A 14,533-nucleotide genomic window follows, 5' to 3' on the forward strand; every position below is an offset into this window, starting at 1 on the left:
TTTGTATTTAGAATATTTACTCCGCACATTCCTCTCACTCGCAAGCCTGAGAGTGGCTCATTTTGACAAACGTCGGTATTTTCTGCGTTCACTCAAACAGAAGTAACATCCCAGTTCCGGTATGGGGCGCACTTTCAAAAGATGGTTCAACCTCGTCTTCCGCATTTGTATCCATGGCAACAGCTTTCGGCTTTGACGATCAAAGATGGCGGACGTGGAGCAACATGCAGTGGTAAGTAGTGAGGTTAAGCTTGTTTGGATCGATATGTTGTACTGTACAAACAACACATGGCACCAGTATGTTTTTGTTGGGGTACGCGGAAAAAAACATCATGGGTTATTGTATGCACACGGACGGATTTTAATGCGACGCAGAAAGCCAAATCGGATCAAATTGATCTCAATCCTAGCAGTAAAAAAAGAGTAAGCTTCCTCGTCCACAGTCTTAGACGAAGCTACACACTGTGAAATAAACGTTCCACCTACGTTATACTGTACTACATGGATCTGTCCGACTTGACTGACCTTGCCACTACCCACCGTTGTGTTGTTTGTACAAGAATTCATGAACCAATTAATGAGAACTGTATCCCACGAAAAGTACAATGACCTTAAACATTCAAATTAGTCGTAAATGTATGAGTGGTAAGGTCGAACATGAAGCGTCGAGAGAGGGAGAGAAGGGGAGAGAGAGGGACTATGCGTTGACTAAAAGTACAGACCTTTAAAGGACAAACGACGTCTCCGGACAAGTTGTGTCCATAATTTGTAAAATGGCTTCAAATGACTTCTACTGAACGTATTTTAATAAGATTCCACCACATATAGCAATATTTTACGTTTTAAGACTCACGCTGAATATTCAGGAGGTCTTGTTTTTGAGTTGGTGACGAGTCCGTACGTGACGTCACCAAAGGACCGCCCTTTACCGTAAAAAAAGACACATTGTAGCCGTCCTTCCATCACGTCAATGTATTTTGCTGGACTTGTTTGGTCCGGGGACCTCGTGTTGCACCCAAGAGCAGGTCAGAAGGCCAGAAGAGGGCGTCCAAGCGCCATATAAGGAATTTATCAGCCTGTGGAAACGGAGGTGGCCACAGGAGGTCGCCATTTTGTACCTCTTTTTTGGGTGAGAGATTTTCCCCCAATGCTGCCTCAAAATGGCACAAATAAACTCTTTAATCGATTGCAAACATGTATGCTTTCCTCTTCAGAACTATTTGAATCATATTCATAACTGGATGTGTAACAAGAAAGCATATTCTCCGAATCTGAAGCCATTGTTTTGATTCACAAGCAATACGAGACGTCTTGGTGTGACGTCACGAGCTGGGGGAGGGACTTTCTGAAAATGCCCAATTTGCAGCTCAATTTTTTGCAGATTTTGGACACTTTAGGTCATTTTAATTGGTGTTTTGCATTTGACTAAAAATATCATACTGCGTGATTTGGGTATTTTAGATGCTATAAAACGTTTTTCTGGTGTCAGTTAAAAACAAAAAAGTGATGTCGGTTGTCCTGTAAGGACAACCGACGTGTTGCTTTGTGTAAGCCGGTTCGGTAAATGATACAACTTCTGGATAGAGTTGAGGTTCTTTATTAGGACGGTTGTGTTGGTTGGAGGGAGAAGGCAATTGACATGTGTGGCTCACATAGGCTCTCATCAGACCAACCAGCAGCAGCGCGCAAGCTCCTTTGGTCTATAGCCAGGCATCACTAGTAGAACATGCAACTACGATTTGCTCATATCATTACAGACGTCTCCGGACAAGTTGTGTCCATAATTTGTAAAATGGCTTCAAATAACTTCTACTGAGCGTATTTTACAAAGATTCCACCGCATATAGCTATATTTTACGTCTTAAGCCTCGCGCTGAATATTCCGGAAGTCTTGTTTTTGAGTTGGTGACGACTCCGTACGTGACGCCACTGAAGGAACGCCCCTGACCGAAAAAAGGACACATTGTAGCAGTCCTTCCATCACATCAATGCATTTTGCTGTGCTTGTTTGGTTCTGAAAACGTCGTGTTGCACCAAAAAGAGCCAGAAGAGGGCGACGAAGCTCCATATAAGGAATTTATCAGCCTGTGGAAACGGGCTGATTCATTCCTCACAGGGAGCTTGGTCGCCATTTTCTGCCACTTTTCTGGGATGCTACATTGCAGTCCAGATGCCTCAAAATGACACGGAAGGACTTCTTTAATCAATTGCAAACATGTATGCTTTCCTCTTCAGAACTATTTGAATCATATTCATAACTGGATGTGTAACAAGAAAGCATGTTCCCCGAATCTGAAGGCATTGTTTTGATTCTCCAGCAATGGAAGACGTCTTTGCGTGACGTCACTAACTGTGGGCGGGACTTTCTGAAAATGCCCAATTCGCAGCTCAATTTTTTGCAGATTTTGGACACTTTAAGTCATTTTTATTGGTGTTTTGCATGTGAATAAAAATATACTGCGTGTTTTGGGTATTTTAGATCATATAAAAACAAAAAAGTACAGAAACAAAAAGAAAGAAAAGTAAAAAAACAAAAACGTGACGTCGGTTGTCCTTTAAAAGCAACAGGGAGAATCACACACAAAGAGATTTAAGATAAAAGCAAAGTAAATAAATAAGCCTCATAGTAAAAGATCTACATCTAGAAGTATGCTTCAAGAAATTAACACAAGGTGGATAATTACGCAGAGATTTAAAACAAAAACCAAACTGCAGTTTTGTCCATCAAAGCATATTAAAGTAGAGTACAGATTGCATTTTTCAGATACCATGACAGAATGTTGTGTTCCTTTTTTTCTGATTATTTATTTATCTATGTGCTTTTGAAGGAGACGAGGACAGGATAATTACAAGTGTTTAGTTGGGTAGAGAATACAATATGGATCCTGTGCAGGACAGTAATTTTCCCATTGCTTGCTTCACTCCAAAATATGAGCCCCTCTTCGTCACACACACGCACACGCACACACACACACACACACACACACACACACACACACACACACACACACACACACACACACACACACACACACACACACACACACACACACACACACACACACACACACACACACACACACACACACACACACACACACACACACACACACACACACACACACACACACACACACACACACAATTTATTGTTTCAACTGACTATGGCTTCAGTGTCATGTTTTGTATATCATGAGTGTGTCTGACTGCATACATACCCCGAAACAAAGGGTTCCCTGATTCTCTTGATTGGACACTAATTTTTGAAATAACAATTTGGCATTTAGAACAGATCAATTTTTTCCCACTTTTGAGTATGATGAAATATGCTAGATTTCACCAGTTCATGGCAATGATGGTGTTCAAGTTAACCATCTTAAATGTTGTTTTTGTTTTGCGTTTGCATTGTCCTTAGATAATTTAATTTTAGATATATCCTTCACTAAAATGGAGAATCATACTTGAATCTCTTCTTTTCCTTTCGGCTTTTCCCTTCAAGGGGTAGCCACAGCGAATCAGTGTCCTCCAGCTTCAGAGGTTTGAGTCGCATATTTGTTTTGGCAAAAAAATTTACGTCGGATACCCTTCCTGACACAACCCTCTGTATTTATCCGGGCTTGGGACTGGCACATGAAGACTTATGTCCCCTTGTGGCTACAGAATAATCATACTTGAATCCAACAATTTTATTCTTGTAAGTCTACATCATGAAGTCATGTTAGGTCTCGGGAACAAGGTCATAAAACAGTTGTGAAAGGACCTGTTCACTTTGTTTTTTATGTGTTTTCCTATGCAATGCAGCATGTTAGTTCATTTTGAATCATGTGCTTGTTCCTCCAACAGCCCCCCGTGGTCTCAGAAGTAAAAAAACGTCGCGCACCTAAAGGTAAACGTATTGAACTTGTGTAACATGTCTTGATCTGAGTTGTTTTATTTTTTTAATTTCACATTTATTTCACTCAAGTTGCATGTGGGATGCTAACTTTCCTGCAGGGGTCCCCCTCCTGCTTGTCCATGGTGGGCTTTAAATGGAAGCAAAGCGGGTCCCCCGCCCTTTTCTACAGATATTGACATCAAGTAATCTGAACAAAACGATCGTATTGTAACTCATGTGAAAGCTTGTTTAGTAATTTCCCAGACAGTCTGTCACAGTATTTTTCAGATGAGCAAATAAATCTAGATTAAAGAGTACTGTACTTAATATTCATTGTATGCTGTTATAAATCCTCAATGTACTGCGCATCAAATTGAGATTTCCACCTAATTTACCTCGAGGATCAGTCATGGCACCGAATAGGGGAGATATTTAGAGTTTATTTTAATCATAAAGTCAAAAGGGAGTGTTGTGTATTGAACCTCTAAAATGAGGTCAGCTTTAGCCATGCCATACACATGCACAAAAATACGGTACTGCGCCATATTAATGATAAAGCTGAAAAGCATACTTTAGAATAGTCCACAAAAGAAAGTAAAAGCTCATATCCGTTTATCAGGCTTAACCAGTGACAACTGAAATTATGGCTATGTAATCACATTTGATCTAAAAATCACATAAATATAAATAAATAATTAAATAGAGAAGTGGCAAAGCATCACAATTTTGTGCAGTACAGCTGTACATATTTTCCATGACTTTTTCCCAGTGTGTCTTTTGATCTCAGCATGCGTCTCGTCTGCCCTTCCTCCCTATTAGTAGACTCAGAGAGCTGGTAAGCATTCGCCATTAGCAAGTTATTCGGCATAAGATTATTTTTAGGAGACTCCATGCTGTGCCCCCTTTCCTGGCAACCTTTTGAGAAAATATATATTATTATTCATACAAATACATAGAAGAGCCCATGTATCCCATCGTTACTCCCCAGATTTCAGTTAGTGGACACGGAGGAGCTTTGGGCCCACAGCTGAGAGTATATGATTGCTGTCTCAGCAGGAAGAAAGCGGATTAGGTCACTACAAATAGGACCATTCCCAGTCTTGACCCAGTGAGTGCGTTTGAAGCTCTTGCTGCTATGGAGAGGATTTCTGAGAACAACTTGGAAGTGGCTGCGTTTTTAGCGGCAAATCAAAGGCGCCCCGCTTGAATGGCTGACAGCAAAGAAACAGAAGGGAGCTTTGGTGTAATTCACACTATTCTCACACAGGCAATTCATTAATGATATTCCAAAATGTCAGTGGCAGATTTAAAGCTGAACACTTCTTTTCCCGTTGTCGTTCCTCCTATTTTGAGACTTGAATCGAATTTACACTTGCTTCTTTGTGAAATAAAGGCTGCCCTTTACTGCTAAGAAGATTTGGTTCATCGTGGTCACATTCCTCATGATCCAGCTTCTTCTTCCTCAATTCTCTGTGTTCTCTCACCAACACCTGACTCGTGAAAGACGTCGTTGCCCAGGCAACGAGCAGGCTACCCTTACCTGCTGAATGTTAAAAAGATTGTAAGTGCAGCAATGTTCACATTGTGGCTTGTGGTTTGATTGCAGCGTTAACGTCTGCTGGCAGATTGGGCGGTAGATTGTTTATTCATCAGCCAAATTAGGGCTGTATGAATTGAAAATGGTCTCCAATCTTGCGACGTTTCAAAGAAGGGGCGAACGTTTCCAAGCCATGACTGGCAGCAGGCCATATGGCTCTGGCTCAGAGATGTAATAATGACTTCAAAACGAGAAGACTCTGGATGCATACAAAGACATGAAGTGAATGGAAAATGGTAATGAACTTCATAGCAGCGAATAATATTCACTTTTCGTTGTGATTTCTTTTAGCGCCTGAGCTTCCAATTGTGGAGAGGAGAAACTGGCTCATCCACCAGCATTATATACATAAAGAGTATGAAACCTGCAAGGTAAGCAGCCTTCATCAATGCAATTCTTCCTGTGACGTTCATACATACTGACCAACCGCTAAATTGGACACACCAACGTGCCTACACAAGATCAGTGTCATGCTGAGGGTTGTTGAATATCTTCATTGCTGGAGACAATTCAGGAAAGCAAAATATGGGGTGTCATTTGCGGTGGGAGCATGTGAGTATCTCTGTGTGCTCCGCAAACAAAAATATAAAACTTATCAATATTCCAACAACATATTCAGACAGATCTGAATATCTCGTCTGTGTAAGCTCTCAGTCGTACAGGAGTGGTCCATCGATGAGAAGGTTTCTTCAGCCGTCATCTGTACAAAAGTGAAGGTTTCGGACGTTTCGCCTCCTATCCAAGAGGCTTCGTCAGCGAACTAAAGTCTGACTGGTCGTATCGGCCCCATTTATATATCCCTAATGTCCAGACCTGGTGGCGCCGGACACAGCTATGATAGGTCCCTACTCTCAGGTTGGGGGAGGCGCGGGACCCCCCCCTGTGGCCCCACTGATTGTTCCTACATTCCTGACTAACGATTGGCCTATTACACCCACTCCCCCCGGTATCACCTCATCAGCATAACGACCCTCATCAGCATTGCGAAAGTTGCCTAACCTGTTTTGCCTGAGCAGGCTATTGTATGAACGATCCAAATTGAACCTCACACCACCAGACCGGTTTAATGAAGGATTTTGTTGTTTTATAAGAATCGCCTCTTTTACCCCCCTTTCAAACCATCTATGTTCTTTCGCTAAGATTTTAACCTCATTGTCGTCAAATGAGTGGTTAGTAGCTTTTAGGTGCAAATGTACTGCCGATTGGGGTCCACTAGTATTATCCCTGCGATGTTGATAAAGTCTTTTTTTGAGAATTTGTTGAGTCTCCCCAATGTACTGCTCTTTACAATTTTCATTCTTACAATGTATGGAATAAACTACATTACTTTGTTTTTCATTTGGTAGCCTATCTTTTGGATGCACTAATTTTTGCCTTAACGTGTTTATCGGTTTGAAATAAGTAGGAATTTTATGTTGCCAAAGGACTCTTTGTAATTTTTCAGAAACTCCTGCAATGTACGGTACTGCTACTCCTCTCCTTTTAGAATCTTGAGAATTATTGGTTTCGTTCGCTATTCTTTCTTTCTGACATTTGTTGAATGACCACTGAGGGTACCCACAGTTAGTGAGTGCTCTCCTGATATGTTTTGACTCCTTTTCTCTACCTTCAGTGCTAGTTGGTATTAGTTTAGCCCTATGCTGGAGGGTTCTGATAACTCCTAGTTTATGTTGTAAAGGGTGGTTAGAGTCAAAAAGTAAGTATTGGTCAGTGTGCGTAGCCTTCCTAAAGACTTCTGTTTTTAGCGCTCTGTCCTCTTTTATAATTACTTTACAATCCAAGAAGGCTAGTTGGTTCTCTTGAATGTCCTCACGAGTAAATTTAATGTTGAAGTCTACAGAGTTGAGATGATCTGTGAAGGATTGAATTTCTTGTTTCTTAATTATGACAAAAGTATCGTCCACATATCTAAACCAGTGTCTAGGTTTTGTCCCTGGGAAGGATGTGAGGGCCTGTTTCTCCATCTCTTCCATGTAAAGATTAGCCACTATGGGTGAAACTGGTGAGCTGAATATCATAACCAATTTCACAAAGATTCACAAATGTTGAATATGCGTAGTAACTGAGACAAGATAAACATTTTTCTATTTGCCTATCTCATGTCTTGTGTCCAAATTTGCTTTCCAGCAGCTTTACCGATTATTATTTTTTTTTGTAATATCCTCAACTGCGCCCTCAACTGAGGGCAGCCCGGTAGTCGTGTGGTTAGCACACCGGCTTCACAGTGCAGAGGTCGCCGGTTCGCGTCCCGGTCCGGCCTCCCTGTGTGGAGTTTGCATGTTCTCCCCGGACCCGCGTGGGTTTTCTCCGGGTCCTCCTTTTTCCTCCCACACTCCAAAAACATGCATGGCAGGCAGATTGACCACTCCAAATTGTCCCTAGGTGTGAGTGTGAGAGTGACTGTTGTATGTCTTTGTGTGCCCTGCGATTGGCTGGCAACCAATTCAGGGTGTCCCCCGCCTCGTGCCCGAAGACAGCTGAGATAGGCTCCAGCAACCCCCGCGATCTTAATGAGGAATAAGCGGTACGGAAAATGAGATGAGATGAGATCCTCAACTGCCGGTTGCACACACTTATTTGACTGCATTATTTGACCACAATGTAGTGCCTTTTCTTTGCAAGTGAATCATAGCCACCCTAAAAAAAGAATAAAACATTAAATAAACCTGCTTTAAGTGGAACATTTTTTTCACATTATACGTATATGACACACTCCATCCCCCTTCAAATTGCTGCTGTGGACTGCAAATTTCCCCATTGTGGGACGAATAAAGGTTTTCTGATTTTGAAAATGATGTCACTTTTGGTGCATACACTGTAAGTAAACAGTAAGGTGGAGTAGGATAAAGGCAGACGGGGAACCAAACCTCGATCATCTGGTATGAAATATTTGGTTGGCCTGTCTTTGACTAGTTAAGCAAAACGAAATAGCGAGCCTGCTTGTTTATGTCAATTTGACAGCCTGCTTTCCATTTCATGTCTCTGCTATACATCCAAAGAAAAAGAGGGTGCAATTAATTAGCTAGTCCTTCAACGATCATTTTAAAATCCCCACATTGATTGTTGAATCAATTTAGCCGTTGCAAATTACAGCTGTTTTTCGTTCACACGGCGCTTGCGAGTAAAACTGGAATGTTTGACCCTTTGACGTACTTTTCTCAATTCTATCCATCTAGGCAATCATAAAGGAGCAGTTGCAAGAGACGAATGGAATGTGTGAATATGCCATATATGTGCAAGGTGAGCTGGTGTGCAACATGAAGTTGTGTGGGATCGCTTCCCCGTATTGTGCTGACGTACGACTCTTTGGACCGCTTACTGTTCCTTAGATGTTTAATGTCGGTCTTTTAGTGCAATTAAAGCTCTTTTTTTATTTGTTCTTTTTTTTTTCCTTGTCACAGCACTAATCTTGCGTCTCGAGGGCAAGATCCAACAATCCCTGGAGCTGTTTCAGAGCTGTGCCATCCTTAATCCCAGCAGCGCTGACAATTTGAAGCAAGTAGCCAGATCTCTGTGAGTTAGCTCCAGTCCGACCAAAACACCGTGAAGAATGTTACTAATGCTCTTAGCATTACTCATGCTTAGGGGAAAGATTAGACACCAAAGCGTAACTACTACTGTTAACTGCTATAGGACAGATCGAATGTCTGTTGAGCATGTTAAAATGGTGGTTTGTTCAAATGGATTGTGGCTGTTCTTCTCGTAGGTTTTTATTGGGAAAGCACAAAGCAGCGATTGAATTCTATCGTGAAGCTGCAAGGCTCAACGAGAAAGACTGGGTAAAAGAAAAGATGCACTCTTATGACACTTTGTGTACGAACAGAAAATCGTTGTGGATTATGTACACGTGTGTTGGCAAACCGTGAAAAAAGAAAAATTATGTCTTAATAATAAGAATAATACATTTCATTTAGAAGCGCTTTTCAAAACTCTCAAGGACACTTTACAGTTAACCCTCACATTACATTACGGGTCAATTTGACCCGTTTCCTTCTTGGCTGAAGTACTGGATATGCTTTCTTTTTCCGTACTTCAAAAGAGTTCTAAAATATCCCAATGGGATAGAAAATATGTTGCCTCTCTTTTCAAGTACGTATGTTCATAACATCTCAGAAACAGTTGTTGCTAATATCACCTATTATTTGACTGTTTTGTGTGGATTTTAACACTGATTTTAACGGGTAAAAATAACCCACAACATAACGTGATTTTTTTTCAACATAATATGAGGCTTAAGAGTTCAAAATGTTCGTCTTCACCCTTCGATTGAACCCTTTGTTATTTGCCCAAAAATCATCTGCTCAAAATATTCAGAGCCATTTCACAATTATGTATATCTGTATATCTGAGTTTGCTCAGATCCATGTCTTTTATAGCTTACTTAACTACAGAGGTTGCATATTCGTTATAAACACAGGTAATTTCATAATGAACCACATGCAGGCCTGCGGGGAGAGGTAGAAGGAGGGAGGTCACGTACACACACTCTGATGAGTATGTGCAGAATTCCATTTCATGTTATGCGCTTTGTGCCACCGGCCGGGCACAACATTTTCCACTGCTTGCCAAAGTTTGGGTAAATCAGGCTCCGCCGTATTGAAGAATGGCTTCACTTGAGCAGTTATCCAACTGTGTACAAAAGGGCCGCATACCTTAAATGACAACCGACGTCTCCGGACAAGTTGTGTCCATAATTTGTAAAATGGCCTCAAATAACTTCTTCTGAGTGTATTTTAATAAGATTCCACCGCATATAGCTATATTTCACGTTTTAAGACTCGCGCTGAATATTCAGGAAGTCTTGTTTTTGAGTTGGTGACGAGTCCGTACGTGATGTCACGAAAGGAACGCTCCTGACCGAAAAAAGGACACATTGTAGCAGTCCTTCCATCACGTCAATGTATTTTGCTGTATTTGTTTGATCTGAAAACCGTGTTGCATGCAAAAGCCGCCAGAAGAGGGCGTCCAAGCGCCATATAAGGAATTTATCAGCATGTGGAAAGGGAGGTGGCCACAGGGGGTCGCCATTTTGTGCCTCTTTTTTTTGGGTGAGACATTTCCCCCCAATGTTGCCTCAAAATGGCACGAAATAAATTCTTTAATCGATTGCAAACATGTACGCTTTCCTCTTCAGAACTATTTGAATCATATTCATAGCTGGATGTGTAACAAGAAAGCATATTCTCAGAATCTGAAGCCATTGTTTTGATTTTCCAGCAATGCAAGATAGTCTTGCCGTGACGTCACGAACTGGGGGCGGGACTTTCTGAACATGCCCAATTCGCAGCTCAATTTTTTGCAGATTTTGGACACTTTATATATATATATATTTATATTTTTTCTGATGTCAGTTAAAAAACAAAAAAGTGACGTCGGTTGTCCTTTAAATTCACTGGTAAATATTCCAACTCTTCCTCACTTCAGGAGATCAGTCACAATTTGGGAGTGTGCTATTTCTTCATTAAAGACTTCAAACACGTGAGTGTGCCGAGAGAACCAACACCGTCTTTACCAATCACGAGTTTTTAAACTAGAATTCCTCTTCTGTTTCTCAGGCAGAGGAGCAACTCAACGTGGCTTTGCAGTTAAACAAACATGACATGACTTTCATGACGCTCGGGAAAGTCCACTTGTTGGCCGGCGAAACTGACAAAGCCATTGATGTGTACAAGAGGGCAGTGGAGTAAGTTGAGCTCAGATTGGATGAAAAAAAAACAGTAACACTTAACGGCATAAAGAAATGAAGACCTCAAATTTCATTTTATTCTTAATCTCTGCCCAAAATTGGATGTTCCCCTTTTTTGAGTTTGTGCGCAATCTCACTAACATCATCAAACAGCACCATGTGTTAGATATTTGGGAGCTGGAGTTATTGCCAGTTGTTATTCCAAAACCAAAGTACATGTGCAGTGTTCACCCCCATATTCAAGATTTTCTCCTCATTATTTTATTACTCATGGGAAAACTCACCCATTTGGTGTTTTTGTGATCCACCCATGCCCTATCCAATATAAAAATGTTGCTTTCGTGCCATCTTGTGGCATTTGCTGTGCTCTTGAATATACATATACATTTTTCCCCTCTTGGTTGTAAAAATTTACCCCCAATGTGAGGTGATTTGCCATTTATGACCTCATGGTTGTGAGAAAAAAAAATCAGTTGTTTGTTTCCATTGAAACTTTGGCTTCTGCAGCCAACGTAAGTGACGTCATGCACCCGACGCCCAATCACTGATCTATGGAGACCTACGTCTTGTTCCTCTCTTATCTACTCAAAAATTTAACATTTACATAGTGTACATTTTGCAATTGCAAAAAAATGTCAGTTGGACAATTTTCAAGTCTCCAACGGATTAGGTATTTTTTATTTAAACAAAAAGTTATTTTAATCATTATTATTTTAGGCTATTTTATGCGCTTTTTTTTCAAAAGTGCTCACTAAAGATGTAGTGATTTCCAGTGGCTTGGAAAATTATTGAAACCCCTTGAAGTTTCCTACGTTTCGCTTCTTATCCAAGATGCTTCTTTAGCGAAGAAGAATCTTGGATAAGAAGCGAAGCGTCCGACACCTTCATAGAAGTACAGATGACGGCTGAAGAAACCTTCTCATCAAAGGGTTTTTAATATCAATGTTTTATCCAGGTTTTCTAATCAAGGTTGCAGGTTGACATTTTTACCTGAGGGGTATTTTCACTTCTGTATTGATTTGCTTCAATTCCGTCTCTGTTCAGGTGTTGAATATTATACAGTAAAGTCTCGTTATATCGATATTCAAGGGAGTCCGAAAAAATATCGATATAACCGGGACTATCGATATATCCGACCCTGTTTACATGTAATTTTCTCCGTGCGTGCATAGAAATAGTATCGATATAACCGGGACTATCGATATATCCGATATCGATATAACGAGACTTTACTGTATATATATAATATATATAATGTTGAACATTAGGCTTTGGCATAAATAAAAAAATGACATGTCCTGGCACTCATTATGTTTACCTCCCGGTGGGAGTAAATGGATTAATCAAGCGCTTCCACACTGTTGCTTAAATGGCACTGCAACCAGTTGGATTGATTTAATGGTGGGCCCCAGTGACCTTTTTTTTTTTCCAATTCAGATGCCACCGTTGCATTGAAACTGATCCTGACTGGATCATCAGCCCAATCTCCGAATATTAATCATGCTTGATGACGCTTAACATGGGACAAGAACAAAATTACAGGCGATGGCGTAAAATCATGTTTCTTTTTGCATTTTCTCTTTCTCCTTTAAGATTCTCTCCAGAGAATACAGAACTTCTGACAACTCTTGGTCTGCTTTTTCTCTCAGTAGGTCAAATAATATAAATGGTACCATGTGGGGGAAAACGTATGCTAGTACACTCACATTGTTGGGTTTGTTCTTTTACAGCTTGGTAAATATCAAAAAGCTTTTGAGCACCTCGGAAATGCCCTCACATTCGACCCCAACAATTATAAGGTACGTGTATATGTGCAGCATTGGTTTGTTGTCTTGAGTTTTCTTTGGTTTGATTAGCCTTAATCATAGGATCACATCCCAAATGAAAAGGTCATTGGTTGTCAGATGGTGCGCTCTATCCTTCCCCCAGTTTCAAAGGGCGGCTGGTCTTTCTCTAATAGCTCACTAATGATTGCTTTTATTTGCAGGCCATCTTGGCTGCAGGCAGTATGATGCAGACCCACGGGGACTTTGATGTAGCCATGAACAAGTACCGGGTCGCAGCATGTGCTGTGCCCGAAAGCCCCCCTCTCTGGAACAACATCGGCATGTGCTTCTTTGGCAAAAAGAAATACGTTGCTGTAAGTAGTGCAATTCTCAGATTACCCAATGCAGCTACTACTCCACAACAAAGGGATTCTACCAAAAACAGTACCTTATTTGCATAATGTTTTGGTGCTTAAAAGTGGGATGGCAAGGTTGTTAAATGATTGTGTAAGAGTTTTTCACCGACAGAAAAAGCAACTGTGAATAACCGACTTGCTGTTCTTACTTTTACTTTAATATCACACATAGACTATACAAGGAAATGCAAAACGGAGTTTCTAAATGTCAATTTCATTTTCAAGGCAGAAACAAAATCACAAACTACCTGTTCCGACTTGAAAAGGCCCATTCCACCCACACTTCCCCCCTGCTTTGTTAAATCACAAAGTAACTGTGACTCACGACAGCTTTGGGAAAGCCGAGTTCAATTTCAGAGGCACTACATTTTTGGAATCGAGAAATCACACAAGTAGACACTGTCAGACAAGTGAAGTAGGGCACATCTCAAACACACACATCATGCCAGGATCAAAAGAAATTCAAGAAAAAAAATTGGGAAAAGATGTTGAAAGGTTACAAATGCATATTCACGACATGGGGCTTCAGCAAACCAGAAGCCATGATCTATAAGTGGAGAAAACTGAGAAAAGTAGCACACAGCACCACGTGTGGTTGACCATCTGAAATTACTCCAACTGTGCGATGACGACTCATCCAGGAAGTCACAAAAGAACCTGAAACAACATCCAAATAACTCCAGCCTTCTTTCGCATCAGTTCAAGCCTGTGTTTAGGACTCTACTATAAAACATAAGAAAAAACACTTCCCAAAAGTATCAACGACTCATGCTTTGCTGCTGTGAAATGTAAATTTCTCCACTGCGAGACTAATAAAAGCAAATCCAATCCAAATCCAATCCAATCCAAAAAAACAAACGCTCATCTGACATTAGCCAAAAGACATCTGGATGGTCCTCAACACCTTTGGAAAAATATACTGTGGACTGATGAAAAAAATGAAGTTTTTGGAAATATAGCTCTCCTTGACATCTGGTGTAGAAATATCATTTGATTAAAAAATAACACAATAGTATAGATATGTGGCATCGTGACGGTTTACGGTGCTTCCCTACCCCGTGATGAGGACAACTTGCTTAGATTGATGGGGCAATTAAAGCTGCTGTCAATTAGAAAATCCGACCAAAGAACGTCCGACCATTTGTTTGCACCCTCAAACGCAAGCGTTCATAATCCGAAACACACCAGCAAGTC

The 14,533-nt window shown here is 40.8% G+C and overlaps 1 protein-coding gene across 2 annotated transcripts; it reads left to right on the forward strand.

Moving 5' to 3' along the window:
• The first annotated feature begins 126 nt into the window (after positions 1-126).
• bbs4 (Bardet-Biedl syndrome 4) lies at positions 127-14,527 on the forward strand. Of its 2 annotated transcripts, XM_088992111.1 has the most exons (11): positions 127-232; positions 3,844-3,886; positions 5,763-5,842; positions 8,648-8,711; positions 8,873-8,984; positions 9,178-9,250; positions 10,896-10,949; positions 11,027-11,154; positions 12,751-12,805; positions 12,888-12,956; positions 13,145-14,524. In XM_088992111.1, exons 1-11 carry the CDS (start codon positions 206-208, stop codon positions 13,382-13,384), a joined length of 945 nt encoding a protein of 314 aa, XP_088848237.1. In that variant the 5' UTR covers positions 127-205; the 3' UTR covers positions 13,385-14,524. The 2 variants fall into 2 exon arrangements, with proteins under 2 accessions (XP_088848237.1, XP_088848236.1); XM_088992110.1 differs by lacking the exon at positions 3,844-3,886 and having other exon boundaries at positions 13,145-14,527.
• The last annotated feature ends 6 nt before the right edge of the window (positions 14,528-14,533 follow it).

The sequence above is a fragment of the Hippocampus bargibanti genome, linkage group LG03 (genome assembly GCF_051943395.1).
Source record: "Hippocampus bargibanti isolate YZ-2025 linkage group LG03, ASM5194339v1, whole genome shotgun sequence".
Classification (NCBI taxonomy): Eukaryota; Metazoa; Chordata; class Actinopteri; order Syngnathiformes; family Syngnathidae; genus Hippocampus; species Hippocampus bargibanti.